At 47.2% G+C, this 26,922-nt stretch overlaps 1 protein-coding gene across 1 annotated transcript in view; it reads left to right on the top strand.

Moving 5' to 3' along the window:
• LOC132580027 (collagen alpha-1(XXVII) chain-like) overlaps positions 1 to 26,922 on the top strand; it is a 406,754-nt gene that overhangs the window by 192,822 nt on the left and 187,010 nt on the right. Inside the window, 5 exon segments of the mRNA XM_060250632.1 lie at positions 8,134 to 8,187; positions 8,526 to 8,579; positions 11,520 to 11,564; positions 14,314 to 14,367; positions 17,001 to 17,045. Coding sequence (XP_060106615.1) covers positions 8,134 to 8,187; positions 8,526 to 8,579; positions 11,520 to 11,564; positions 14,314 to 14,367; positions 17,001 to 17,045 — 252 coding nt within the window.

The raw sequence follows: 26,922 nt of genomic DNA, 5'->3' as shown, positions 1-26,922 counted from the left end.
TGTGCTGAGAAACCGTTGATGCTCGAGTCAAAACAAGAACTTCAAAAAACTTAAGTGTGAGGCTCTGGGATTAGTTTCAATTAACTGTTGTTGTTTTTCCTAACCACCGTCAGATAGAATGTGTCGGTTTCCCTTTCTTTTGTAATCTCGAGACATATGCAATCGTTATGCATTGTACGAGCTTCCTTTATTTAAGTCAGAATAAAACTTTCTCAAGAAAACCAGATTTAAGTAAGACAATAAAAAGACAATAATCTAATTTGTTGCTTGCCTTTGTTGACCGCAGATGGTGCTAAAATCCAAGCATCACCTCCATTTTGTGGGGAATGGCCGGGGCGGAGGGGGGGGGGGGAGGGATGGGAAATGGGAGTGCCAAGAAGGAACTGCTGCTGTCCTCAACCAAATGCCTTGGCAGAACATCTCTGCCTTGCACGCCCTACAGAACTGTAAAATGTCCCACAGGGCACTGGTGTTATTTGGCAGAGAGTTCCACCCGATTGGAGCCAGGGCAGAGAGAAATAGTTGCTTGTCTGCTGCCAGCCAAAGTAGACAGTACTGAAAACTGTGGGTAGAGAGAACTTCTCCCTTCTCCAGAAACTCTCAGTCTAACCTACCTCCAGAGCCGGCCCGAGCCCTTCTGGCGCCCAAGGCAGCACAGCTCCACCCCCGCCCTGAGTCTCCGGGCCTACTTGCAAGTAGACCCACGAATCAGCGAGGAAGAGGGCAGGATGGGCGAACAAGCGGAGGACGGGGAGGAGGTGGGATGGGCAGGAGGACGGAGGGAATCGGCGGGGAGGTGGCGGGGCAGGCAAGCAGAGGACGAGAAGAGGCAAGCATGGAGGAGAATGGATGGAGGAAGAGGCGAACTAGCGTTTCGTCTACGGCATGGGGAGGGCCAAATTCGGCGCTCCCACCCTGCCGGCACCCTAGGCCAGCCGCCTAGTTTGCCTAGTGGAAGGGCTGGCTGTGCCTACCTCACAGGGTTCTTGTGAGGATAAAGTGGAGGAGAAGAGAATGATGAAAAGACACAAACGAGCGCTATTTCTATTCCAGAATAGAGATTATTTACCCCAATTGAACAACGGCTTTTGTGGTGTGATTGCTGTTTCAGAAGTGGGTGTTCAGCTGAGTTTCCATTCTGTACCAGTAATATATAACTGTTAGGTTTACATGGGTAGCCTGTATCACTCGGGTATCTCCCCATGACAATGGCAACGGTTCCAAAGATGGTGGAGGTTGAAAGGAAGCCATTTGGGCTGCCTCCATGATCATGGTGAACATCTGTTCTGCCAAGGAATAATGCCCCCCCCCCCAAGGGCTTTTTTTGAGCAGGAACGCACAGGAATGCAGTTCCATCTGGCTTGGCATGAAATTGCTGAGCAGACAGGTTAAAACGGATAAAAGGAAGTACTTCTTCACCGAAAGGGTGATTAACATGTGGAATTCACTGCCACAGGAGGTGGTGGCGGCCACAAGCATGGCCACCTTCAAGAGGGGTTTAGATAAAAATATGGAGCAGAGGTCCATCAGTGGCTATTAGCCACAAAAAAAAATTGCCACTGTGTGACACAGAGTGTTGGACTGGATGGGCCATTGGCCTGATCTAACATGGCTTCTCTTATGTTCTTATGGCATCGGGGTGTGGGCTAATATGCAAATGAGTCCCTGCTAGGCTTTTTCTGCAGAAAAAGCCCTGACCCTCCCCAAGAAAAGATTCAGTCTCACATTCTCAGGGCCTATGGAAACCTTATGACTATCTGAATCTACCTTCTGCTGAGTCAGACCATTGGCTTCTCTAGCCCAGTGTTGTCCACGTGGCAGCCACACTCCAAGACCTCAGGCACAGTTTCCTCCCCAGCGGGGCTTTTTTCATAGCAGGGACTCCTTTGTGTATTAGGCTGCACACCCCTGATGCAGCCAGTCCTCCTGGAGCTTACAGTAGGCCCTGCACTAAGAGTCCTGTAAGCTCTTGGAGGATTGGCTACATCAGAGGTGTGTGGCCTAATACACAAAGGAGTTCCTGTTACGAAAAAATCTGCTCTCTAATCCGTGTACAAGAGAACTGGTAGCTGGACACGTCAGGGGGTTTTGGTATACCAGAACTGATGCAGCCTACCACGGAATTTGGGGTTTTTCCAGGTTCAAATGCGCCTTTGGCTATTGTTAGGTTTAGCAGCCGTTGTTAGAACTGTTTACCCTCCTGCTGACCTTATGAAAAAGAGTCAGCCTTCTGAGCTTCTTGTGGTACAAATTCCTCATAAGGACATAAGAGAAGCCATGTTGGATCAGGCCAATGGCCCATCCAGTCCAACACTCTGTGTCACATAAGAACACAAGAGAAGCCATGTTGGATCAGGCCAATGGCCCATCCAGCCCAACACTCTGTGTCACATAAGAACACAAGAGAAGCCATGTTGGATCAGGCCAATGGCCCATCCAGTCCAACACTCTGTGTCACATAAGAACACAAGAGAAGCCATGTTGGATCAGGCCAATGGCCCATCCAGTCCAACACTCTGTGTCACATAAGAACACAAGAGAAGCCATGTTGGATCAGGCCAATGGCCCATCCAGTCCAACACTCTGTGTCACATAAGAACACAAGAGAAGCCATGTTGGATCAGGCCAATGGCCCATCCAGTCCAACACTCTGTGTCACATAAGAACACAAGAGAAGCCATGTTGGATCAGGCCAATGGCCCATCCAGTCCAACATTCTGTGTCACACAGTGGCCCAAAAAAAAAAAACCCAAGTGCCATCAGGAGGTTCACAAGTGGGTCTAGAAGCCCGTCTACTTTTGCCCCCCCCCAAGCACCAAGAATACAGAGCATCACTGCCCCAGACAGTTCCAATAATATACTGTAACTAATAGCCACTGATTGACCTCTGCTCCATATTTTTATCCAATCCCCTCTTGAAGCTGTCAATCCCCTCTTGAAGCTGTCAATCAAACCAGGTGTTGTGTTGATAAGAGCTTTGTTTTATTTAAGGCAAGGGTGGCCATTGGTAGCTCTCCAGATTCTTTTGCTTACAACTCCCATCAGCCCTAGCCAGCATGGCCAATGGCTGGAGCTGATGGGAGTTGTAGGCAAAAAACATCTGGAGAGCTACTGTTGTCCCCCCCTGATTTAAGGGACCCGTCCTACCCCAATCTGGCACAGTGTGACTGTGGTTCCCAGACTGGTCTCTCTTACACGCTCTGGTGTGCGGGATGAAAAAAAGATGTGTATATATATATATAGTTGGAAAATGGCTTTCCGTATTTGTCTGGCATGGTCTTTTCCCCCCTCATCAGAGTTCTGGTATTTTGCTGGGTTTGGAACTGTTCTCTTTTGATTTGAATCGCTTCATAATCTTCCCTTCTTTGTTAAGATTGGACTGGACCGTGGATTTCTTTGTTTTCTTAGTTGAATGGATTTGCAGAAGGGAAAGGGGGTTAGCGTTGTAAACGTCAGAGGCTCCAGCTAATGAGCATGTCGTCACCTTTCCTTTCTTCACGCCAGGCCCACTTCCCTTTTGTCACTCTTGCAGCGTCTTGATTTGTTACTCCGCTTGGAAGTGAGATTAGCCGCTGACTCCAAATTCGTGAAGGGTTGAACGGGCTGCCTGAGCTGCTAGCGACAAGGAGATATTCTCTGACATGAGCACAAAAGAAAAATGAGGGTTGGTGGCCAAGAAGATGGCGAAGGGCCACGGCTCAGTGGTGTAGAGCACGTGGTTTGGCAGAGAAAAGGTTCCAGGTTCTTGGCATCTCACATTGAAAATGAACACAGCTAGCGGTTTGAACCTCTTAGAAGAGCGGCATGAACATGAGACCAGTTCTGCTGTGTTAAGACCAGGGGTCTATCTAGTCCAGCCTGCTTTTTCAAGATTCCTTTTCAGTTCCCCTCGGACAATTCTGCTCGGGAGCCAGCAGCTTGGAGAATGCATTTAAAGTTAAAGTTGTTTTCTTTCCACTCTCCCTCCCTCCCAGTTTGGTGTAGTGGTTAAGTGTGCAGGCTCTTATCTGGGAGAACCGGGTTTGATTCCCCACTCCTCCACTTGTACCTGCTGGAATGGCCTTGGGTCAGCCAGAGCTCACGTAGGAGTTGTCCTTGAAAGGGCAGCTGCTGCAAGAGCTCTCTCAGCCTCACCCACCTCACAGGGTGTCTGTTGTGTGTGTGTGGGGGGGGAGGTAAAGGAGATTGTGACAGTTCTGAGATTCAGAGTAGAGAGCATGATATAAATCCAGTATCATCTTCTTCTCCTTCCTTCCTTCCTTCCTTCCTTCCTTCCTTCCTTCCTTCCTTCCTTCCTTCCTTCCTTCCTTCCTTCCTTCCTTCCTTCCTTCCTTCCTTCCTTCCTTCCTTCCTTCCTTCCTTCCTTCCTTCCTTCCTTCCTTCCTTCCTTCCTTCCTTCCTTCCTCCCTCCCTCCCTCCCTCCCTCCCTCCCTCCCTCCCTCCCTCCCTCCCTCCCCTCCCCTCCCCTCCCCTCCCCTCCCCTCCCCTCCCCTCCCCTCCCTCCCTCCCTCCCTCCCTCCCTCCCTCCCTCCCTTCCTTCCTTCCTTCCTTCCTTCCTTCCTTCCTTCCTTCCTTCCTTCCTTCCTTCCTTCCTTCCTTCCTTCCTTCCTTCCTTCCTTCCTTCCTTCCTTCCTTCCTTCCTTCCCCATAATGTCGTTTCACTCAGTTTAAAGAGACCCTTCCAGAGCTCTTCACAATTTGCCGTGGGTTTCCATTATTGTAAATGATTTGATGTTTGCAGACTTGATCATTACACCATTCGTTTGCTAAATACATAAGAATACGTAATACAAAATTGCACCGATTCAGCTGCTGATCCTTGTGGGACTCCATTCCTTCCACTGCAAGAATCGTTCATTAATTCCTGTTCCCTGCTTTGGTGGGGGTGGTATGGCATGGTGTAGTGGTATGGCAGGACAGGTGGTTTGCACACTAGGTTCAATAGTTGGCATCTCCATTTAAAATGATTTGGGGAGGCAGGGCTAGGAAAGTCTGTCCTGCTTAGATAAGACAAATAGGAAGCTACAGTTGGTAGGGACTATATCATCCCTGTCTACTGGCACCCAGGTAGTTTTTAGGGTCAGTTCAAGGTGCTGTTATTGGCCTTTAAAGTCCTAAACATCTTGGGGCTAACATATCTTAAGGGCTGCCTTACCCTAGGGATGCCAGCCTCCAGGTGAAACCTGGGCATCCCCTGGAATTGCAGCTCATCTCCCAACTATAGAGGTCAGTTCCACTGGAGAAAATTGATGCATTGGAGGGTCGACTGTGTGGCATCGTGCCTCACTGAGGTCCCTGTCCTCCACAACCTCCATCCCCAAAATCTTCAGGAGTTTCCCAACCCAAATCTGGTCACCCTACCCCTCCTTTTTCCCCCTAGTGACCAGTTGGGACCTGGCAACCGCCACCTGCCCAGCTATTACATTCATCTTCTGGGGCTCTCCTTCAAGTACTCCCAGGAGTGGAATTTTAGCCGGAGCTCCTTTGCATATTAGGCCACACACCCCTGATGTAGCCAATCCTCCAAGAGCTTACAAAAAAGAGCCTCGTAAGCTCTTGGAGGATTGGCTACATCAGGGGTGTATGGCCTAATATGCAAAGGAGCTCCTGTTAGAATTCCACCCCTCCGTACTCCCATAATATAAGACTAGATCAGTGGTAACCAAAGAAAAGGCTATCTCGATCTTGGCACCAAAACATATGGAATCCTATCCAAGGTGATTCGTCTGTCCCCTCAATCATTGTCTTCTGCCAATGGGTGAAGACCATATAGGGCTTTAAAGGGTGAAGCCCTTTAAAGCCCTATATGGCCGAGGACCGACCTACCTGAGGGACCGTCTCTCCCCGTATGAGCCCCAGAGAGCACTGAGGTCAGTAGGTAAAAACAGATTGACCACCCCTGGGCCAAAAGAAGTTAAACTTCGGACTACCTATGCACGGGCCTTCTCTACCGCGGCCCCATGTTTGTGGAATCAACTCCCAGAGGAGGTGCGGGCCCTGCGGAACCTTGATCAGTTCCGCAGGGCCTGCAAGACCGCCCTTTTCAAACAGGCATTCATGAACGGCTGACCATCATTACACAAATTGACAGGCATAGCGTCGATTAATAACGGTACTGTCAGATTTAACTTAATGTTTTTAGACTTAGTAACTGTTTTAACTAATGTATTAATCGGTTTGGGGTTAATTTAATGTTTTGTTAAATGTATTGTTATTTTGCTGTTGTTAGCCGCCCTGAGCCTGCTTGGCGGGGGAGGGCGGGATATAAAAATTTTTTTTACTTACTTATTTACTTACTTACTGTTTTGTTTGGCATTCCTTCACCGATTCTCCTTCCTGTTTAGGTGTTTGGTTTAATTGTTGCTTTTAATTGTTTTATATATGTGTGTGTGTTTTTAAAGTTGGTTTTGATGTTTTGATTGTTCACCGCCCTAATTGTTCACTACCTTGAGTGGAAAGGTACCATAAAAAGTTATAACTAAATAAGGAGTTTGGCATCGTAAAACAGCTTCTGTGGTGCTAAATTATTACATTATAGCGCCTGCACAATTAGATAAGGTACTAAGCAGTAATGAAATGAACAAGACTACCACCACCCCACTCACATCTCTCTCCTGAGGATTTTGGGAGTGTGCAGAGCAGGTTACTGCCCTTGTTGTGTGGCTAAAGAGCTTGAAAGTAAAAATCTAGCTTTCTCTTTTCTACATCCTGGAACATTAATACGTGTGACCTCCAGCTTGGTGTAGTGGTTAAGACTGGCGGACTCTGATTTGGAGACCCGGGTTTATATCATATCATATCAATTTTATTTATATCCCGCCCTCCCCGCCGAAGCAGGCTCAGGGCGGCTAACAACACAATCAATACATTCGTTTACAAGGTATTTAAACAAGACTAATTAACGCATTAATTAAAATTCTGCTAAACTCTAAAATCAATAAAATTAATATACTGGTGCTATTATACAGATTTCATTAGCAGTTTCCCCCTTAGTCGGTGAAGGCCAATCGAAAAAGGGTGGTCTTGCTGGCCCTGCGGAACTGTTCAAATTCCCGCAGGGCCCGCATATCCTCTGGAAGCTAGTTCCATAGGCGTGGACCTGTAACAGAGAAAGCCCGATCACGGGTGCTCTGAAGCTTTACCTCTCTCAGCCCGGGGATAGTTAGCAGGTTCTTCCCAGCTGACCTCAGCACTCTCTGGGGTTCGTATGGGGAAAGACGGTCCCTAAGGAGTCCCCCACTCCTCCATGTAAAGCCTGCTGGGTGACCTTGGACCAGTCACAATTCTCTCCCTCTCAGCCCCATCTACCTCACAAGGTGCTTGCATTGGGGTCAGGAAGGGAAGGCAATTTTAAGCCACTTTGAGACTCCTTAGAGCAGAGAAAAGTGGGGTATAAAACCAATCCTCCTCTTCCGTCTGCAGTCTGAAGTACTCTAGTCTACTCCTACCTCACTCTGTTGTGTTTGAAGCCCAATTTGGAAGAGGAATGAGGCTGCGGGCTAAACCCTGGCATTACCCTGGTACGTTTAAAAATCAGAACTACTTTTGGATCTGTGCCAGAATTACGGAACACAGCAGTAGGGTTACCTGCGGCTACCTGTGGGGCCTTGATTCCTTCCTCCCCGCCAATCTTGGCTTTTGTTATCCTCTCTGCTCCCACACATCAGAGTCTTCACCTCTCCAAATGGCTGTGCTGGAAAGAAGGGAGTATGACTTCTTCAAATTCCACATTGGCACCACTGGGACCAAAAGGAGCACAAACAAATTACTGTTCTGCTAGCACCAGAAAATGGTGGTGTTGGTGGTAGGGAATCACTCCAGAAGCCCCTGTAACGTCGCAGGGGCTTTTGAGCAGATTGGGGTGGGTGCCTGGCGAAAGCATGTCTCTTGCACCCTGTTCCCACCTGAGTTGCCAGATGTTCACCCCCCTGGATTGGGAAAGAGGAGATAAATGCAGCATTTCTAATTTGGATGGGGCATTCTTCCAGAATGTGGGCTTTGGCAGTACCCAACCGTGCCAACCCCAGTGCTGGCCCCATACAGCTGGCTGATCCTCCAAGCGCCTGGTATTTTGAAGCTTCTGCTGCAAGGCCTTGTCACTCAGTGTCCTCCTTTCCGTCCAATGTTCTTTAGGGCTTCCCAGGCGACATTGGCCCACCAGGACAAAATGGACCTGAAGGCATTAAGGTGAGCGGCGCCGAGAAACCAGACATTGCGTCGAGTGGGCAAGAGCCAATGAAAACACCAGAAACCAAGAAAAGGAGGCTGGGAGGGAGGCAGCAGAGAGAAAAACCCTGGAGATCCCTGTGGATATTCCTGGCCAAATTTCTGGTTTTAAGGATTTGTTTGCATTGAGATGCCTCCAAGAGCTGGAGAGAATTTTTTTTTTTTCCTGCATCAGAGTTGACATTGGATGCTATCCCGTGGCAGCACGCATTGGCAGGCGATCGTTTCTCCATGCTTCGATGGGCCCTTGATAGCTTGTGCCTTTCTCTTGTTCCTGAACTCCTTCTCATCTCTTGCAGGGGAAGCCTGGAGCACGGGGATTACCTGGCCCTCGGGGACAAGTTGGCCAAGAGGTGAGAGATTAAGAGACAATGCTAGCGCTGCTTCTTCCGGAGCTGTTTCAGGATTCCCACCCTGCGTGCCTTATGTTGATTCTGTGTGTAAGAACATAAGCGGAGCCCCTACATGATCAAAACAGCGTTTCATCTAGTCCAGCACCCTGCTTCCCGCAGGGGCCAAAGAGATGCCTCCAGGGAAGCCCATATAGGTGCTCAGCGGCCAAAGCCTTTCTGGTTTTGCCTCCCAGCAATTGTTTTTTTTCAGAGGTAAAGTGCTGCTGAACTTGGAAGTTCTCTTTAGCCATTGCAGCTGATCTCCTCTGGGAGACCTCTTGTCTGTGAACTTTGCACTCGACTTTTAATCCCGGTTTAGCCCTGTCCCCAAGCTGACATTCTGCACTAAAATTATAGAATCATAGTCATAGAGTTATTTTTCTCTGATTCTAGTGTAGGATGTCAGACCGATTTCCCACTCACCTTACGCCGCTGTCACATTCCTCTCCTCAGTGGGGCCTCCTTCTGATTTCACGCTATCCGGCCCAGGGCTGCAGTTAGCATCGGCTTTTTTGTGCCGCAAACAGAAATCTCTAAAAACCAGTTTCTGTTTGCGGCTCAAAAAAGCTGACTCTAGCTGCAGCCTCTGGCGCAGATAGTGTGAAATCAAAAGGAAGTCCCGCCGAGAAGAGGAACGTGAGAGCAGCTTAAGGTGAGTGGGAAATCAGTCTCAGTTTGGGGATGGAGTTAAACCAGGATTAAAGGTCTAGTGCGAAATTGGTCTTAGTCAGTGGCCAGTGCCGCATTTCTTTTTTGCAGTGAAATTAATATTGCATATTGTGAAGGAGTCTGTCTCGTATCCCACTGTTCATCAGGGCCTTTTTTTTGAGAAGGAATGCACAGGAGCACAGTTCCAGCTGACTTGGCGTCAGAAGGTGTGGTCTAATATGCAAATGAGTTCTTGCTGGGCTTTTTCTACAACCCACCCCCCCAGCTGTTCATTGATTTCTTTGAGTGATCCTGAATTCCATCATTTTGAGTGGGAGAGAGGAAACACTTTCTGTGTTTCCCCTTTCTGTGCATTCTGAATTTATAAACGTCCTCCCTAGTGCCTTTTTATCAACCCAAAAGCCCCATACTCTCTAGCCTTTACTCAAAGGGTGGTCCAACTTATTGTTTTGATCTAGTGCCAAGTACTAGATCCCCAGTGTCAGCATCTCCCCAGAATCTCAGACAAAGCCTTTAACCAGTTGTGCCGAATGAGAATTTTTAACTGGAGAATCTTTAACTCCTACATGCCTTTTGTAGGAGTATTTTGTAGAGTCAGGGGTTTATGTATTCATCATCTGCAGTCCTATTAAGGGAGTGCAGAATCTGATTTCTTGGTACAAGATAAGGTAGTTAGGTATTTTGGTCCTTTTTTACTTTTATGAGCAAGTTTCTAGCCCCCATGGTTAGAAAATTTGCATTTTCTGCTGAAAATCCGGAACATGGTCCAATGAACCTTTTGTCACCCTCTCCTTTTCTTGGCTTGTGGCACAATGTGATATTTCTTATACCGGCTGAAACTTTGGCTTTGCGTGCCACCAGGCAGTCTATTTTGGGTGGTGTGCGACTGATGCACACGTCAAATGGATTGAGTGGCAGGATTGCCACAAGTAAGAGGTTGCCCCAAGGAAAGCAACAAAGTTGCCCCGAAGGAAAGCCTGTGTGCTGTAATGGCTATAGTGATGGCCTAAATGCTGGGAGACCATTCAGCCAAAAGGTTTACGTGGGTTACCTCCAGGCTGGTCTTCCTCTCAGTCTGCCTCACAGACTTGAGAGTAAAACGAGAAAGAGGGAACTATATATGCTGCTCTTAGGTCCTTGGAGAAAGAGCAGGATTAAAACATAACACAACTCTTGATCATCTGTTTAACTAGATCCCAAGGGTTTCTGGATGCTATTTCAGTGCCTGGAATGATTCTGAATTGTTCTTTTTAATCTTGCTCAATTAGTCAATTTTTTACCCTCTGTTCTGTGGTCTTCCTTTAGGTTTAGTTGTGCTTGAACAGCTGCCAGTTTGGCTCAAGTCCTGCTTGCTAGTTACAAGCAGGGAGCTGTTTCGGGTGTATCCAAATGAATTTGGATGCATCCCATTTTCTTGTTTACACTATTTTCTCAGACTGTTAGAATTTCTCACTGCTGCCATTCCCACCACTCGTCTGCTGCTGATTTTTTAAAATGACACATAGTAAAGGGGGGGCGGGGTTAAGTTGAGTTTTGACAGTTTTGAGATGAGACTTACTACTTGGTGTCTCTATGTACCTTGAGTGGCTGCCTGTGAATCTAATAACTCCTACGGTCAGTTCTTGAAGTAATTTCTCAGCCAGATACTACCAGTTGCGTAGGTGCAATGCATCTGATGTTTGTCATCTAAAGGATCCATTTGGCAATACAAGTGTAAAGAGTTGATGACCTGCAAGTGATTTCTTCTTTATTCAAGTTGGCCAGTTTAATTACCATGACACTGGGAGGTATTGCCTCTTCTCCAGTAAATGAGTTGGTTTAGTTCTTGGCAAAGCAATCACAAGCTGCAATGATGAAGTGACTACCTGCACAACTGTGAAGCTGGCCAATGTGACACCGTGGCTGCAGTCACACACACTAAATAATGGACTTTCAATCCACTTTCAATGCACTTTCCAACTGGATTTTGCCAGTTCCCACAGCTGGAAAGTGCATTATTTAGTGTGTGTGATGGCAGCCTGTGTTTACAACCAACCATGAGGGAATATCAATCAGGAATTTTTTATAAGCAAGGGACATCAATTTAGCAGGTTTGCCTGGTGAGCGTGTTTGCATGAGCGTGCCTATTTAGGATCCCATTGCGTCAGACAATAATTGCATTATCTCCTTGCTTGTCTATATCTAGTAGTCTTTGCAGCTCACTTTAACATCCAGGTTGTGTGTTCTTCTCAGGGTGATGAAGGACCTGTAGGACCACCTGGAATTCCAGGGCTGGAGGTAAGATATGGGTTTGTGCACGCTGCAGCTTCTTGGGATGGTGCTTTTGGGAAAGCCCAGTAATCCAGACTTCCCTTCCTCCTCTTGCTTTGCTGCTTACTATGACTACCATCTTTCATGCTCTGGTTGAGTTTGGATACCTCACCTCCGGCCCAGCTCTTCAGCTGTCACAACAAGCCAAGTCAGAGTTTTGTCTTTGAAAGAGCAAAAGAGGCCTGCCTGGTGCCGTTGTCTGCAGGGTCTCATCTTGAGAGCCTGTTGTGAAATTTCACTGGCTGTCAGGAATGTGTCACTGAGTTGAATTTAAAAAAAAAAAATCTGTCTTTTATTACTTTTAATAAAAAATGTCAACCAATAAAAAGGAGCTTGAAGCAGCTTCCTTTCCTAATTTTTGCCATCCCCACTGAATTTTCTAGCTTTCCCCTCTGCTTCTCTTCCACATTGTTCTTACAGTTTTAAAGTTCCTGTCTGTTCAGGGTTTTTGATCTGAATGATGGATCATTTATACCAGGGGTGTCAAACATGAGGTTTGGGGGCCGAATCAGGCTCCTATCAGGCCCTTGGGCAACTGGCTGTCATCCGCTTCCTTTGCTCTCTCTCTTGCTTCCTTCTGCATAACAGCTCGCTTTTCAAGGCTTGCTCAGTCGTTCAGCAGCTACAGAGCAAAACCTCTATTTTCTCCATTGGCTGAGGCCCCTCCCCCCAAGCCCCTGGGGAAGGAAGGTAAGAGCCAGAGCTTCCTTTGCCCAGTTCCATGGATCCCATGGGAGAAATACAGAGAAAGCATCCTTAAGACCAATGAATGCTAATGTTTTAAGCATGTTTTACATTTTTTAAAATATATATATTTGTGTTTGTCTGTGTTCTTTATAAAATGTATATCTCTGCTACCTAATCTTAAATAGGTACAGTACACACATGGCCCAACCTGAAATGGCTCGGCCCAACCCAACATGGCCCGGCCCCTCAAGGTCTCATTTATGTCAGATCCGGCCCCCATGAGTTTGACACCCCTGATTTATACATTTCAGGCACGCCGTCCCATCCATGCCTCTGTAACAGTACAAGAGAAAACAAGAGTGGTTTCCCAGTGTAGTTCTTGCAGGCTGGTTGTGCTGACTGCACGTTTGGCAAGTTTCCATTTGATTTCCCGTGTGTTAATAGTTCTTGATTGGAGCACGTGGAAGATCTCAGTGGCTCCTTCCATCAACAAGAAAACCAAACTGCATCTTGTCGTTCACTAGGAGAGGTTATGGTTCAGTGGCAGAGCATCTGTTTTGCTCGCAGGAGGTCCCCGTTGAAAAGGACTGCAGAAAGCAGACTTTTGCCTGAGTATGGCTGTCAGTGAAAGTATTTATTTTATTTTATTTTATTTATTTGATTTGATTTATATCCCGCCCTACCCCACCGAGGCGGGCTCAGGGTGGCTCACAGCATAAAAGTTCTAACAATAAAATTCAGAATTAAAATACAATAATTTACATAATGAAAACAACTAATATATCAGTACATGAGTCAATGTCAGTATGCTATCTTCTAGACTTCCTTCAGAGTATTTAAATGCCGGTCAGTTATAAGCCAACCGGAAGAGGACTGTCTTACAGGCCCTTCAGAACTGTCCAGTGTCCCGCAGGGCCCTGACCTCTTCCGGTAACTGGTTCCACCAGCAAGGGGCTGTGATTGAGAAGGCCCTGTCCCTAGTTGACTTCAACCGGGCCTCCTTTAGCCCGGGGATTACAAGCAGATTTCGAGAGCCAGATCGCAGCACTCTCTGGTAGACTTTGCTGAGTGAGGGTGGATCAATGGACTTGGTATAAAGCAGCTTCCTATGTTCACATTTTCCTTGTCACGGAAGTTACCGCTGCAGGCGTTTGCACGTGTCCACTTCAGGCATCAGATTGCTCACATGAGTAGCAATTAGTGGTGGGCAATTAGTTGGCTGCAGAAAAGTGTAGATGTTTTCTTCAGCCAGACAGTTGCCTTCAACTAATGGAACAAAGTTAGGAGTCCAGTGTCGCCTTTAAGACCAACAAAGTTTTGTTCAGAATATAAGCTTTCGTATGCATGCGTGCTTCATCAGACAATGGAACGGGGTACAGTGAGCAGAGCTACATATAGCTGGTGGGCAGTGGCTAAGAACGCAAAGCGGTACAAAGAATCCAATGGCAAAATAGTAAAATTAACAAATTGAAGATAACGTTTAGTCTGGATGGCAATTCTGTGGGAAACCAATAGAACAGTAACGTGTCAGAATGGGAGAATGAGGCAACAAATGGTTTTCTTTTAAGCTTGCCAGTCTGGCTCAACTAACGGCTCACACGCGGGGCTTTTTTTTTTTTAGCAGGAACGCACAGGAGTGCAGTTCCAGCTGACTTGATGTCAGGGGTGTGGCCTAATATGCAAATGAGTTCCTGCGGGGCTCTTTCTACAAAAAGCCCTGTGTGAAACAATGGCGATATCGGGTGTCTGGCCTGATATGCAAATGAGTTCCTGCTGAGCTTTCCTACCAAAAAAGCCCTGCTCACATGTAGGGTCTACTCTGTCTGACTTGGACATCAGCAGGGGCCTCCTGAGGGTCATTTGGACTATCTTCTTTGTTCAGTGACCACCTTGAATGTTCATACACAAATTGAGGCAGCTGCAGAGATTTACAGCATTTGTAATTATTTCTTTCCCTTTTCCCTTGTCCTTAATTTGCTAATCTACCGATTGCTGATCTTTCTTCCCGTGTGTTTGTGACTTTTTTTAGGGTCCTCTTGGCAGGAAGGGCTTTCCAGGAAAACCAGGTCCTGATGGCATGAAGGTAAAAAGAAGAGGTCACATTTAACCTGAAATATATGTTTGGGGGATTAATGAGATGTTAAAATTCAGGAGATTCTTTTGCTTCAGGTTAACACGCCTTGGATCCAAAGCCTTTGCTTCCACCAACAGTTTTCTCTCTCCTTTCTGCTTTTTTGCTCTGGAAATTCCATCTCAGTGTGGTTTCTGTGATAGAAAGAATGATGGGGCATATTTTTTGAAACCACAGAGTTTTATTATTAACCAGCATGGTCCTACTTTGAAAATCTCCCCCCCCCCTTTATTTTTTCCATGAACCTCTCTCTGAGTTTCTGTCCCAAAACAGCAACAGCCACCCATCTCTCCCTGCTGTCTTAATTGGATACAGAATAGTTCCAGGGCATGTTTCCCTCCTTCCCCATTCTTCCCAGAGATAAAAATGCAACTCTTGAAATCCACAAAGGAGGAGTCAGTCCAAGCAGGCCATCTGTAATCACGCCATGTAGCATCTGAGAGAACACAGCTGTTGTTGCCCCAAGACCTCTCCCCTCTCGACATCCTGTGTTAATGCTGTGCTAATTGGATGTCCGTTCAGTCTGAATCTCCCATGTCCTTTGCCCCTTATGCTTGCTTGCTTGCTTTGCAGCTAGCTTACATTTCTTCTGCTCTTCAGCAGGTCAGTTGGTATGCGCAGGGTGCCAGGAGCTGTACGAAATATAAAAGCAGGGGGGTTTTGTGAGCAGGAAAGCACGGGAATGCAGTTCTGGCTGGCTTGGCATCAGGGATGTAGCCTAATATGCAAATGGATTCCTGCTGGGCTTTTTCTACAGAAAAGCCCTGTGTGAAACAATGGTGACGTCAGGGGGTGTGGCCTAATATGTGAATGAATTTATGTTGGGCTTTTTCTGCAAAAAAAAAAAACCTTGTAAAAACAGGAGTGGAATTCTAGCAGGAGTTCCTTTGCATATTAGGCCACACACCCCTGATGTAGCCAATCCTCCAAGAGCTTACAAGGCTCTTTTTTGTAAGCTCTTGTAGGATTGGCTTCATCAGGGGTGTGTGGCCTAATATGCAAAGGAGCTCTTGCTAGAATTCCATCCCTGTGTAAAAGTGATGTTTCTTCTGCCCCAGAAGGCCTATGGTTTGCTATGGATTATGGCTGTCTTGTGGCTCTGTTAAGCCATCACACCAAACTATGGCTCTGTGGTGTCTAAAAGGACGAACCATGGTTTGCAGTTGACCAGCAAAGCAGAATTGGGAACCATGGTTTGAAGTGGTTTGCTGTTGCTTGGAGATGGTTACTAAATGGACCAAATTGTGATTTGGAATTGGCTAGCAGACAACAATCGGGCATCACACAAACTGGAAAACCATGGCTTATGCAAACTCTGGTTGTCCGAACAGACAGCCATAATTTTACCCCTTGCTGTGTTTCTGGAGGCAACTGCAAACAGAAAAAGAAAGGCAAGCGCTGTGGTTCTAAAATCAGGATTCTGTTTGTAAATTTGTAAAGCTTGCTGTGGGTTGTGAACCATGATCCATTCAAATCATCATTTGGCGTGATGGCTTTGCTCGAACTGTTGCCGATGTATTTAATTGCATGTCTTGTGAAGCACTATAATATTTGAAGAGGAGATCTTGGACCTCTGGGTCCATATCTGGCATTCACAAGTGGCTGCAGCTCTCTAGAAAATGCCCACCAGGGATTTGCAAATGTGCGTACCTTGTGGACATACAGCAAACATGGAAGGAATGGATCTGCCATATGAAGTTGTTTGGAGATGGTTACTACATGGACCAAATCGTTCAACACTATACAGTACACTTGATTGTGTAGAAAAGCTGGCACCTTTGCAAACAATACTCCAGGAAGAGCACCTCTGTGGTTGAAGAAAAATAACTGACAGCAACTAGTAATTAGTATTTTTTGCACCATAAGACTCACTTTTCCCCCCCAAAAAAGTGGAGGGAAAAGTGTGTGCGTCTTAAGGAGCGAATACTGCAAAAAATTCACACAAATGCCTCTAAATTCACACAAACGGCTCTAAAAACTAGGTGCGTCTTATGTTCAGGTGCGTCTTATGGAGCGAAAAATACGGTACCTTCAGACTATTTAGGGAAAGGGGAGGAGGTTAACCCTTTAATTGGCATACATAAAATGGCATTGTTCCATTGTCCTTTCTTAGAAAGAAGTCAAACCTTGAGAATTAAGGAATTCAGCTTTGAATTTGATCAGAGCAGACCTGTGCTGTGATCCCAGAGGCAAGTTGTGTGTGAAACAGGAGTAATTAAGGCTTGCTTTGCACGCTTATTTTGAGCGCAGCAACAAAACCATACAGTACTGAGGAATCTGCTCTATAAAGGGTTAGTTAGGAACTATAAATGCTAGTTAGGAACAGGATCACAGGATGGGGAGCAGGTAGAAATCCACTCTCCAGAATATCCTCATCCAGGATGCTGGAAGCATCAAGCTATTATTTGCGCTTTGTTTTCTTTTGAGAAATCTACAAAGTCATATCTTGCCTTGTGCCTGGGAAGTCCCTTGAGCTTCTTGTCTGTGGGTGGTCTGGTTTTGCGGCTTTCATGATCAGAATAGGAGGCACCTTCTTTACTTTTGGACATAGTGACGTTTTGTTGTTGTTCTCCATCTCTATTCAGGGTGAACCAGGGAATCCAGGCCGGCCAGGAAAAATTGGTGATCAGGTAAATAACTCTGGTTTCATCCGCTCATTTCTATCTCTCTTCCAAGTATGGTTATTTTCCAGCACTGGGCTGTGATTTGTGCCAAAAAATGGCTTTGGATAGCACGTCCCTAGCTGTCAGTGGAATTTAAAATGCTGTCATTCTTTTTATTTATTTTTCTCATTTATTTGATTGAAAAAGTCAGCTTCCTGCCTTTCTTTCGTGGCTAGCAAAGCACTGATCAATAAATCCATGGTCCAATAAATCAACGTTATATAAACAACTCATCCTTCAAATCGCTATAAATGACAATTTACAACAGCCCAGTAAAAAACATCCTATTATACAAAGAAGCCAGCCATTAAAAAAAAACACTCATAACCTAGATCATTAATCAAAAGCTGGTTGAAGGGTTTACAGCCTTTGTGAAAATATTGGTGTGCGAGCTCATTTGGAAAGAGACAGAGCGTGTGATGCTTGAAACACGTAAAGAGCAAATTATATTAAGACTACAGAACTGATAATGCATGTGAACGCCTGTGGAAGGTACATGCAGAAAGCTATCCAGAACCTTAACTAACAGAATTTCAGGCTTTTGGAGAAACAGCAGTACCAAATGAACAATCGAAAGTTTGAACAGGTGACTGGATATTCCTAATTGCTTCACTGTTTGTAATGCAAAGAACAGAACTGGAACTGGAATTCAGGTCCTGTGCATCCCTAGTAATTTTTATTGCTGTTAAGATTTATTCGTCACTTTTTGATCAAATGGTCTCTAAGACAGTTTATGATAGACTAAAACGATGCAAGGGACATGGCTTCAAATGGAATATGTTTCATACTTTGGTGATAGTGTGGCTAAGGGCCAAACTAAGGGCTTTTCTGCATATTCAACTTGTTCCTGATTTTGTTGGTAGTGCTCCACAAGCTTTGGAATTAGGGTTGCTAGGCCAGACTCAGGAAATATCTGGGGACTTTGCGGGTGGAGCCAGGAGCAAGGTTGTGACAAGTATGGTTGAACTCTGAAGGGAGTTCTGGCCGTCACATTTAAAGGGACCACACTCCTTTTAAATGCCTTCACTTCATTGGAAATGATGGAGGATGGGGGCACCTTCTTTTGGGGGCTCATAGAATTGGACCCCTGGTCCAAGCTTTTTGAAACTTGGGGGCTTTTTTAGGAGAGGCACAAGATACTAACAACCCCCCCCCTCGCAAGCCCCAGATTGATTCTCCATATCCTATGGGGACTGGTCTCCTTAGGGTATAATCTGATAACCCTGAAGCAGCGGGAGGACCTCCAAACCAGGGGATCACTGCCCACAGCTGGAGACTGGCAACCCTAATTGGAATAGGTTTGGACACAGTTCTATACATTTGCCGTCGTCCTGGTTTTTCGTAGTTGTGGAGTTCGTTTATTTTTTCTGCACTTGCCTTAAACAATCAGGATTTTTTTCTTTATACTTCTACTTTTGATTTTTTTATAATATAATGCATAACTATATTTACATAAAGTCCAACAATTTTTAGACGAAGTAATGATACGTATAAATCCTGACAGGGAAACTTTTACTTATGGACAGAATGCATGACTTGATGTCTAGTTCTCAGGACTCTACTGATTCTAACTCTCTTTTGGATAAATGGTTCCCTGTTTTAGATTATGAGTGGCACTTCAGTTCCTTTAAATCATAAATCCCCAAATATTTGCATCACTATCTGATATATTTTTTAAAATATTATTATGGATTGTTATTTGTTTAACTAATCCTACCCCACAGCGTCTAGATTTTAGTTAATTAGTTAATTGTTATTAATGTAAGGGTTGTTTTTTCCCTGTATCTTTATCTTGATACGTTGTTTGTTAGCTTACTGTTTTGTGTGCTTATTTCGAATGCGTATTGCTTGTATAACTTTGATTGAGTTTCAATAAAAGTATATTTTGCTGGGGAAAAAATCCCGACAGCTTAATTGATAAATAAAATTCTAAAGCAAAATATTCTTTGATTAAAGCCAGATAGCTATTATCGCATTGTCTGTTCCATACAACTTAACACAGATGACCAAATAAACTCAATATTTGTAAAACCCTCCTTTTTTTTGTAATGCTAACAACTATACGTAAATAAAATTATTTTATTTTTCCCTTCAATGATCAGGATTTTCAAGAGAGGGAGCTGACGCTGGTAGTAACACAGCATGCACCCCTTTTAGTTTTTGCTCATGCTTATATCAATATAATGGCTGCATTTTTAAAAAAAGGGGTACTAAAATATCAATCTGTTGAGCAGGTTCTCCTCAACCCTTCACCCCTGTTTCAAAAAGATTGGACTATGTGCTCATAGCAAAATAAGTATATGAACATCTGAATCAGAGGGTGTGTATCTCAGTGGACTTGAGCTGTGTGACTTTTAAAAGGATCTGGAAATACCTTTGTCCTCCTATGTCCTCGCAGAGTTTTTTTCAGTCAGAATAGATAATGCTTGAGGTAGTTATATGAATTGTCTGATTCAACACAAGCCGGTGTCATATATTTATAAACTCACTTTGAATTTCCCACCTTGAACTAAAAGCACGCATCAAGCCCAATACATTAATTTGTCCCCATGATCCACTATGGGAAATGCCAAAAAAATGAATAAATTAAACCCAGCAAGTGTGATTTTTTTTTTGCCCGCTGGAAATAAAGGACCTTTCAGAGTCAATCGGGGTGCAGCAAATGTCCCATTATAATTGTCTTATGAGCAGGGCTTCTTTTGAGCAAGAACGCATAGGAACACAGTTCTGGCTGTCAGGGGGTGTAGCCTAATATACAAAGGAGTTCCTACAAAAAAAGTCCTGTGCAAAACAATGGTGGTGTTAGGGGTGTGGCAAAATATGCAAATCAGTTCCTGCTGTGCTTTTTCTACCAAAAAACCCTGCTTGTAAAAGTCATTGTGACGAACGGTGCTGGATTGTAACACTGAACAATGTTGTAGTGTGGAAAAATGTGAAGGGCAGGAGTAGGGTGACCATAATGTCTGAAGGCCAGCCAGGGACACGTTAAGGGGGGGGGGGGAAGGTAGGGGTGCGCGCAAAGCGCGTGCGCCGTCGGAAACAGGAAGTGACGTCACTTCCGGTGACGTCATGCCACCACAGGAAACAGGAAGTGATGTCACTTCCTGTGACATCATTTCCCCCGCGTCACCTGCCGGAAATGGGAAGTGACATCACTTCCTGTGACATCATTTCCCCCAAATGACATCATTTCCCCCAAATGCCACTGCCGGAAACAGGAAGTGACTTCACAGCACTTCCTGTGACATCCCCAAAAATCCCCCAAATATCACCGCCGGAAACAATTTTGTTCTGAAATCCTGTATATACTTCATCAGTATATGGGATAAGGCACTTTCTCAACTGTGCTGCATAATGCAGCCTATTTATTTTGTCCTGTTTGCTCTGTTGGCTCTATCTGCGCCACCTTCATCACTTTCGGGGTGTGGATCCCCCAGTGGGGTGCTTTCTGTTTCTGATAGCCCTGCGCCCCCTCTTTCATTTGATATGTGTCCCGTGCGGGTGCCACCCTCCCGCCGGGAGATGCCGCAAAATGAGCCCCCTTGAGGCTTATGGCGGCAGGGCTCGGGAGAAGCGAGCTAGACTGCTGTTCTTTTGAGGGGTTATAGAGTGTTTCGAGCCCGTCCCTGTGGCATCGGTCCCATCGTTGTGGGGCCCAGGGGGCCGGCGCAGCGGCACGCCAAAGCAGCCTGTCACTAATAACACAGGTCGAGATGCAGGACAGGAACCCGGAAGTGACCGACAGGCTGCTTCAGCGTGCCGCTGCGCCGGCCCCCTGGGCCCCACAACGATGGGACCGATGCCACAGGGACGGGCTCGAAACACTCTATAACCCCTCAAAAGAACAGCAGTCTAGCTCGCTTCCCCCGAGCCCTGCCGCCATAAGCCTCAAGGGGGCTCATTTTGCGGCATCTCCCGGCGGGAGGGTGGCACCCGCACGGGACACATATCAAATGAAAGAGGGGGCGCAGGGCTATCAGAAACAGCCGGCGGAGGGAGTCACGAGACCACCCCACTGGGGGATCCACACCCCGAAAGTGATGAAGGTGGCGCAGACAGAGCCAACAGAGCCAACAGGACAAAATAAATAGGCTGCATTATGCAGCACAGTTGAGAAAGTGCCTTATCCCATATACTGATGAAGTAAATACAGGATCTGAGAACAAAATTGCACCAGAAGACACAAACACAAAGCTCCCTTACACTGAATCAGTGCTTGGGTCCACCAAAGTCAGTATTATCTACTCCAGTCACAAACACAAAGCTCCCTTACACTGAATCAGTGCTTGGGTCCACCAAAGTCAGTATTGTCACATAAGAACATAAGAGAAGCCCTGTTGGATCAGGCCAGTGGCCCATCCAGTCTAACACTCTGCGTCACATAAGAACATAAGAGAAGCCCTGTTGCATCAGGCCAGTGGCCCCTCCAGTCCAACACTCTCTGTAACATAAGAATATAAGAGAAGCCCTGTTGCATCAGGCCAGTGGCCCCTCCAGTCCAACACTCTGTGCCACATAAAAATATAAGAGAAGCCCTGTTGCATCAGACCAATGGCCCCTCCAGTCCAACACTCTGTGCCACATAAAAATATAAGAGAAGCCCTGTTGCATCAGACCAATGGCTCATCCACTCCACCACTCTGGTCACATAAGAACATAAGAGAAGCCCTGTTAGATCAGGCCAGTGGCCCCTCCAGTCCAACACTCTGTGTCACATAAGAACATAAGAGAAGCCATGTTGGATCAGGCCAGTGGCCCCTCCAGTCCAACACTCTGTGTCACATAAAAATATAAGAGAAGCCCTGTTGCATCAGGCCAGTGGCCCCTCCAGTCCAACACTCTGTGTCACATAAGAACATAAGAGAAGCCCTGTTGGATCAGACCAATGGCCCCTCCAGTCCAACACTCTGTGTCACATAAGAACATAAGGAGGGAAGGAAGGGAGGAGGGAGGGAAGGGAAGGGAAGGGAAGGGAAGGGAAGGGAGGAAGGAAGGAAGGAAGGAAGGAAGGAAGGAAGGAAGGAAGGAAGGAAGGAAGGAAGGAAGGAAGGAAGGAAGGAAGGAAGGAAGGAAGGAAGGAAGGAAGGAAGGGGGAGGGAGGGAAGGAAGGAAGAAAGAAAGAAAGGGAGGGAGGAGGGAGGGAGGGAGGGAAGGAAGGAAGGGAAGGGAGTGAGGGAAGGAAGGGAGGGAAGGAAGGAAGGAAGAAAGGAAGGGAGGAGGGAGGGAAGGAAGGAAGGGAAGGGAGTGAGGGAAGGAAGGAAGGAAGGAAGGAAGGAAGGAAGGAAGGGAGGGAGGGAGGGAGGAGGGAGGGAAGAAAGGAAGGCCGCCCCCCGCCCCCCCCGCTTTCGGCCTCCTTACCTGCTTCTAGGGTGGCGGAGAGTCCAGCGGCGGCGGCGGCAAGTCCTGCGGCGGCGGCCTCGCGGCGAGGGAGGGAGGGAGCTGCCGGCGCTGGCCTCTGGAGGCCTCCAGGGACCAGCGCCGGGCCTCTCCGCTACCGGCGCTGGCCTCTGGAGGCCTCCAGGGACCAGCGCCGGCTGCTCTGCGGCCTCTCCGCGGCCTCCGCTGGTCCCTGGAGGCCCTCCAGAGACTCTGGAGGGCCTCCAGGGACCAGCGGAGGCCGCGGGGAGGCCTTCGCTGGTCGGCGCTGGTCCCGGAAGGCCTTCCAGAGGTTCTGGAAGGCCTTCCGGGACCAGCGCCGGGTGCTCCGCGGCGTCCCCGCGGCCTCCGTTGGTCCCTGGAGGCCCTCCAGAGACTCTGGAGGGCCTCCAGGGACCAGCGGAGGCCGCGGGGAGGCCTTCGCTGGTCGGCGCTGGTCCCGGAAGGCCTTCCAGAGGCTCTGGAAGGCCTTCCGGGACCAGCGCCCGGTGCTCCGCAGCGTCCCCGCGGCCTCCGCTGGTCCCTGGAGGCCCTCCAGAGACTCTGGAGGGCCTCCAGGGACCAGCGGAGGCCGCGGGGAGGCCTTCGCTGGTCGGCGCTGGTCCCGGAAGGCCTTCCAGAGGCTCTGGAAGGCCTTCCGGGACCAGCGCCGGGTGCTCCGCGGCGTCCCCGCGGCCTCCGCTGGTCCCTGGAGGCCCTCCAGAGACTCTGGAGGGCCTCCAGGGAGCAGCGGAGGCCGCGGGGAGGCCTTCGCTGGTCGGCGCTGGTCCCGGAAGGCCTTCCAGAGGCTCTGGAAGGCCTTCCGGGACCAGCGTCGGGTGCTCCGCGGCGTCCCCGCGGCCTCCGCTGATCCCTGGAGGCCCTCCAGAGACTCTGGAGGGCTTCCAGCGACCAGCGGAGGCCGCGGAGAGGCCTCCGCCACCGCTGCCGGCCCCGCGCGCGGGCGGGGAAGGCGGCGAGTGAGGGAGGGAGCGTCCCTGCGCAGGCGCAGGGACGCTCCCTCCCTCACTCGCCGCCTTCCCCGCCGGCGCCCGCGGCCCACCGCCTCCAGGGCTGGCTAAACCAGGACCTTTAATGGTCCCGGTATAGGCAGCCCGGGAGCCGGGATTGGGTGGCCAGAACCGGGAATGTCCCGGGAGACCGGGACGGTCTGGCCACCCTAGGCAGGAGGAAGGCTTTCTTCCTTATTGGCTTGAGGTGGAATCACAGACAGAACAAGAAACAAGTACAGGTCCTAGTCTTCATGTCTTCAGGCAGCTATCAGATCCCCCAAGCATTTTGCAGCCTTGGAGCCCACAACATGTTTTCCTCATTCCCATGTGACTACATGGAACAACAGCCTAAGGTGGTTTTGGCGAGACGAGCTGTGGGTTGCACAGCCATTGGCTGAGGGCTCTATGGTCTGTCCAGGGAAGCCACTGTGTACTTGGTGATAGAGTTCTGTTTGGTTAGTTTTTGCCCTCAGTCTGTTTTTTTCTTCTCCTGTGGTTCAGTCTCTTGTTCCTCTACATCCCTCTCTGGAGACTGTTTCTCCTGTTCCAGCCAAAAACATCTTAAGTACAGTTTTGTGAGGGTTTCCTTGTCAGCCTGAGAATTCTGCTTGGCTTTCTATGCTAGATCAGTTTTTTGTACTCTTGCCCATTTCTTTCTGCTACAATGGGAATATTATTTCTAATCGCATCCATCATTTGAGAAAAATTGGAGATCAGTCTCACGTGCTTCCTTTTTAAGTCAGAGGTCCTCTCCAGCAGAGGCCTTATTTTGCATACAGAAGTTTTGGGTCCCCCACGTTCTCCAGTTAAAAGGAGCCGAGAGAGCAGACTTTTCTTTCCCTGACACCCCAGAGAATTATTGTCTGTCTAAGAAAACCCTTCGGAGCTCCTGTACTTACTCAAAAGGAAAATGATCCTGAGTTTATGACTTCCTTAAAAAAACATACCCCCAAAAGATTACCTTATTAACATACATACTTGTAATTCATCTGTGGACGTAAGATGGCCTTTTGTTTTTCTTGGGGGAAAAGACAACTAGCCTCTCTTTGGGGTCTTCTTTTTTTAATCTGACATTCCTTCAGCGAAGCCTTCTTCCTATTTTAATTCCTGCTTATATATCTCCGTCTGTATTTTAACTTTGCTTTTAGTTTGTGTTATTGTTATTGTTGTTGCTGCTGTTTTTATTATTGTTGTTGTTGTTGTTGTTATTTCTATTTTTTATCCTGCCCTTCCCGCTGAAGCAGGCTTTGACCATGTGTGCTTTAAAATGTGATTTTGTCATGTCTGTTTCAATTTCTTAGCCACGTGGTGTCTTTTTGTGAGACCAGGAAGGCAGGATATAAATTTTGTAAATAAATTAATTTTATACAGTCGTTACTCAATTGGTTTAAGTCACTTTAGCTTCTTATTTGTTTGTTTGTTTAGACTTGTATTCAGCCCTCCCTGCACAGCAGAATCAGGGCGAGTTCCATCAAGAAAAGCGAATGATCAAAACAGTTAAAACAACTTAAGAATGACCATAAAACAGCTGAAAATACTTAAACAACTTTAAAACTCTACAGTACTGACTTATCGGTCCAAAAGTCCCTTGGATCTCGGTCCCAGAAATGAGGAAGGGAGGCCAAATAGCAGAAGATGTCTGCTGCCTCAACTGAAGGCCTGGTGGAAAACCTCTGTCCTGCAGGTCCTGTGGAACTGAAATGGGTCCTGCAGAGCCTGGATTTCCAAGGGGAGCTCATTCCACCAGGCAACACCGATCCACCTCGATCCAGGCGCCTCCGGAGATTATTCACCAAGGCAACCAGCACTGTCTCTGTCCCATGGGCAGGGTGGAAGCTGGACTGGAAGGGATCCATGAAATTAGTGTTCTCTAAGAAAACCTGGAGCCGTGTCGCCACTGCCTTCTCCACTATTTTACCCAGGCATGTAGGAGAAGGTGCTGTAGCTAAGTGGGGAAGGAGGTTTCCCAGAAATAGAATTGATTTCCAGACTACAAAGATCAGCTGCCCTGGAGGAAACCGCTGCTTTGGAGGGTGGACTCTATATGACATCTAAACCCCCTCTCCTCAGACTCCACCCCCCAATCTCCAGGATTTTCCTAGCCCAGAGTCAGCAAATCTAGCTGTGGTTTAGTGGTAAAGCTCGTTCTTGAATAGCAGATGATTTCTTGGTGAATCTGCCATGGCCAATCAATGGTTCTCAACAGCTTTTGGAAAAGACCTTCCTGATGCTTGTATTCCTGGACAGCTGCCTCCAGTGTAATATTTCTGGGTCCATAGATAAAGGAACAAGGAAGTATTTGAACAAGGAATGGTTTAAAAATACTTTAATTATGAAGAGCAGCTAATACATCTTGTACAAAGCTGTCTTTAAGCCCTGGTCATGTGATTTTTAAGGCAAGGCCACAAATGACCAGTTCCTTAACACTGTACAATGTAAGGGGATGTCTCTATGTAAACAGTTTTATCACAACTGTGTTCAGTGGTCTGATTTGGTGTAGGTCCGCTTTGTATATTCGAGTGTCCATACAGAAATGAGATAATATTAAAGGTCCATCAACAGATTTCAGCCCTCGTGAACAGGTAGACGGCACTTGAACTTTTGCTGAAAGGTGAAATACCATGTGTCACTGTTAATCTTCAGATCCACTGCAGGCATACCTCAAGTAAGGGATGCAAGTCCTGTTTGTGCTAAAGAAAACACAGCTGGTCTCCTCTGACTGCCGCTGGTCCGAGGCTAGGAAAGCCAAGCGCTATTATTTTTTAGTCAATTAGTGTCTGTCTAGAAATATCACTGGAAAATTTCCATTTCCTTACCAATTATGTCATTAGAAGAAGAATGCTGCACAGCTTTGCAATCAGAACGCTTTTCCTCTCTCTCTTCCTCGCAACTGCAGCTTTGTTGGCGGGAACTGCGTTTGTCTTGCTTATTTTGCTGGAGCTTTTGGAGACAGGCAGTCTCCAGGTCCAAAGGAAATGCGTTCTGGGGAATCAGCGATCCCTGGAAGATTAACCATGTGGATCTGAAGTGCTGACTCAAAGGGGCAGTTGCCATAGTCATCGTTATGTGGCAGTCCCCCCCCCCCCCCCACAAATGGTCCAGCCTCAAAGGCTACCCAGCGTCCACCCACATGCACCCTATTGGGTGTGGAAGTCTGATGCAATCAGAAGCAAGATGAGGAATGTTGCTCAGGTGGGAAGTTTTGCTTTCTGGCAATGCAGGGGGACCTGGCCAATTGGAGAGGCAGCCAGGAAGGCCATTTGGTCAGAGCCTGAGGTTGAAAGGGGGCCTCAGATTCAAAGGTTTGTTAATTTGTTGGCCTTTGATGAGTTTCACAACTTCTCCTGATGCGTATCGTGTGCTATAATTTTTTATTATGGCTAGGGAACTCAAAAGCTGGAAGCGGCCTTGGGCCTCTCTGGTCTTCTAATGTGAGGGCCAGCTTAGGGGGAGTAATCAGCCAAGCACAGAAAGCA

This window comes from Heteronotia binoei, chromosome 12 (assembly GCF_032191835.1).
Source record: "Heteronotia binoei isolate CCM8104 ecotype False Entrance Well chromosome 12, APGP_CSIRO_Hbin_v1, whole genome shotgun sequence".
NCBI lineage: Eukaryota > Metazoa > Chordata > Lepidosauria > Squamata > Gekkonidae > Heteronotia > Heteronotia binoei.
This window is presented reverse-complemented; position numbering and strand designations above follow the sequence as displayed.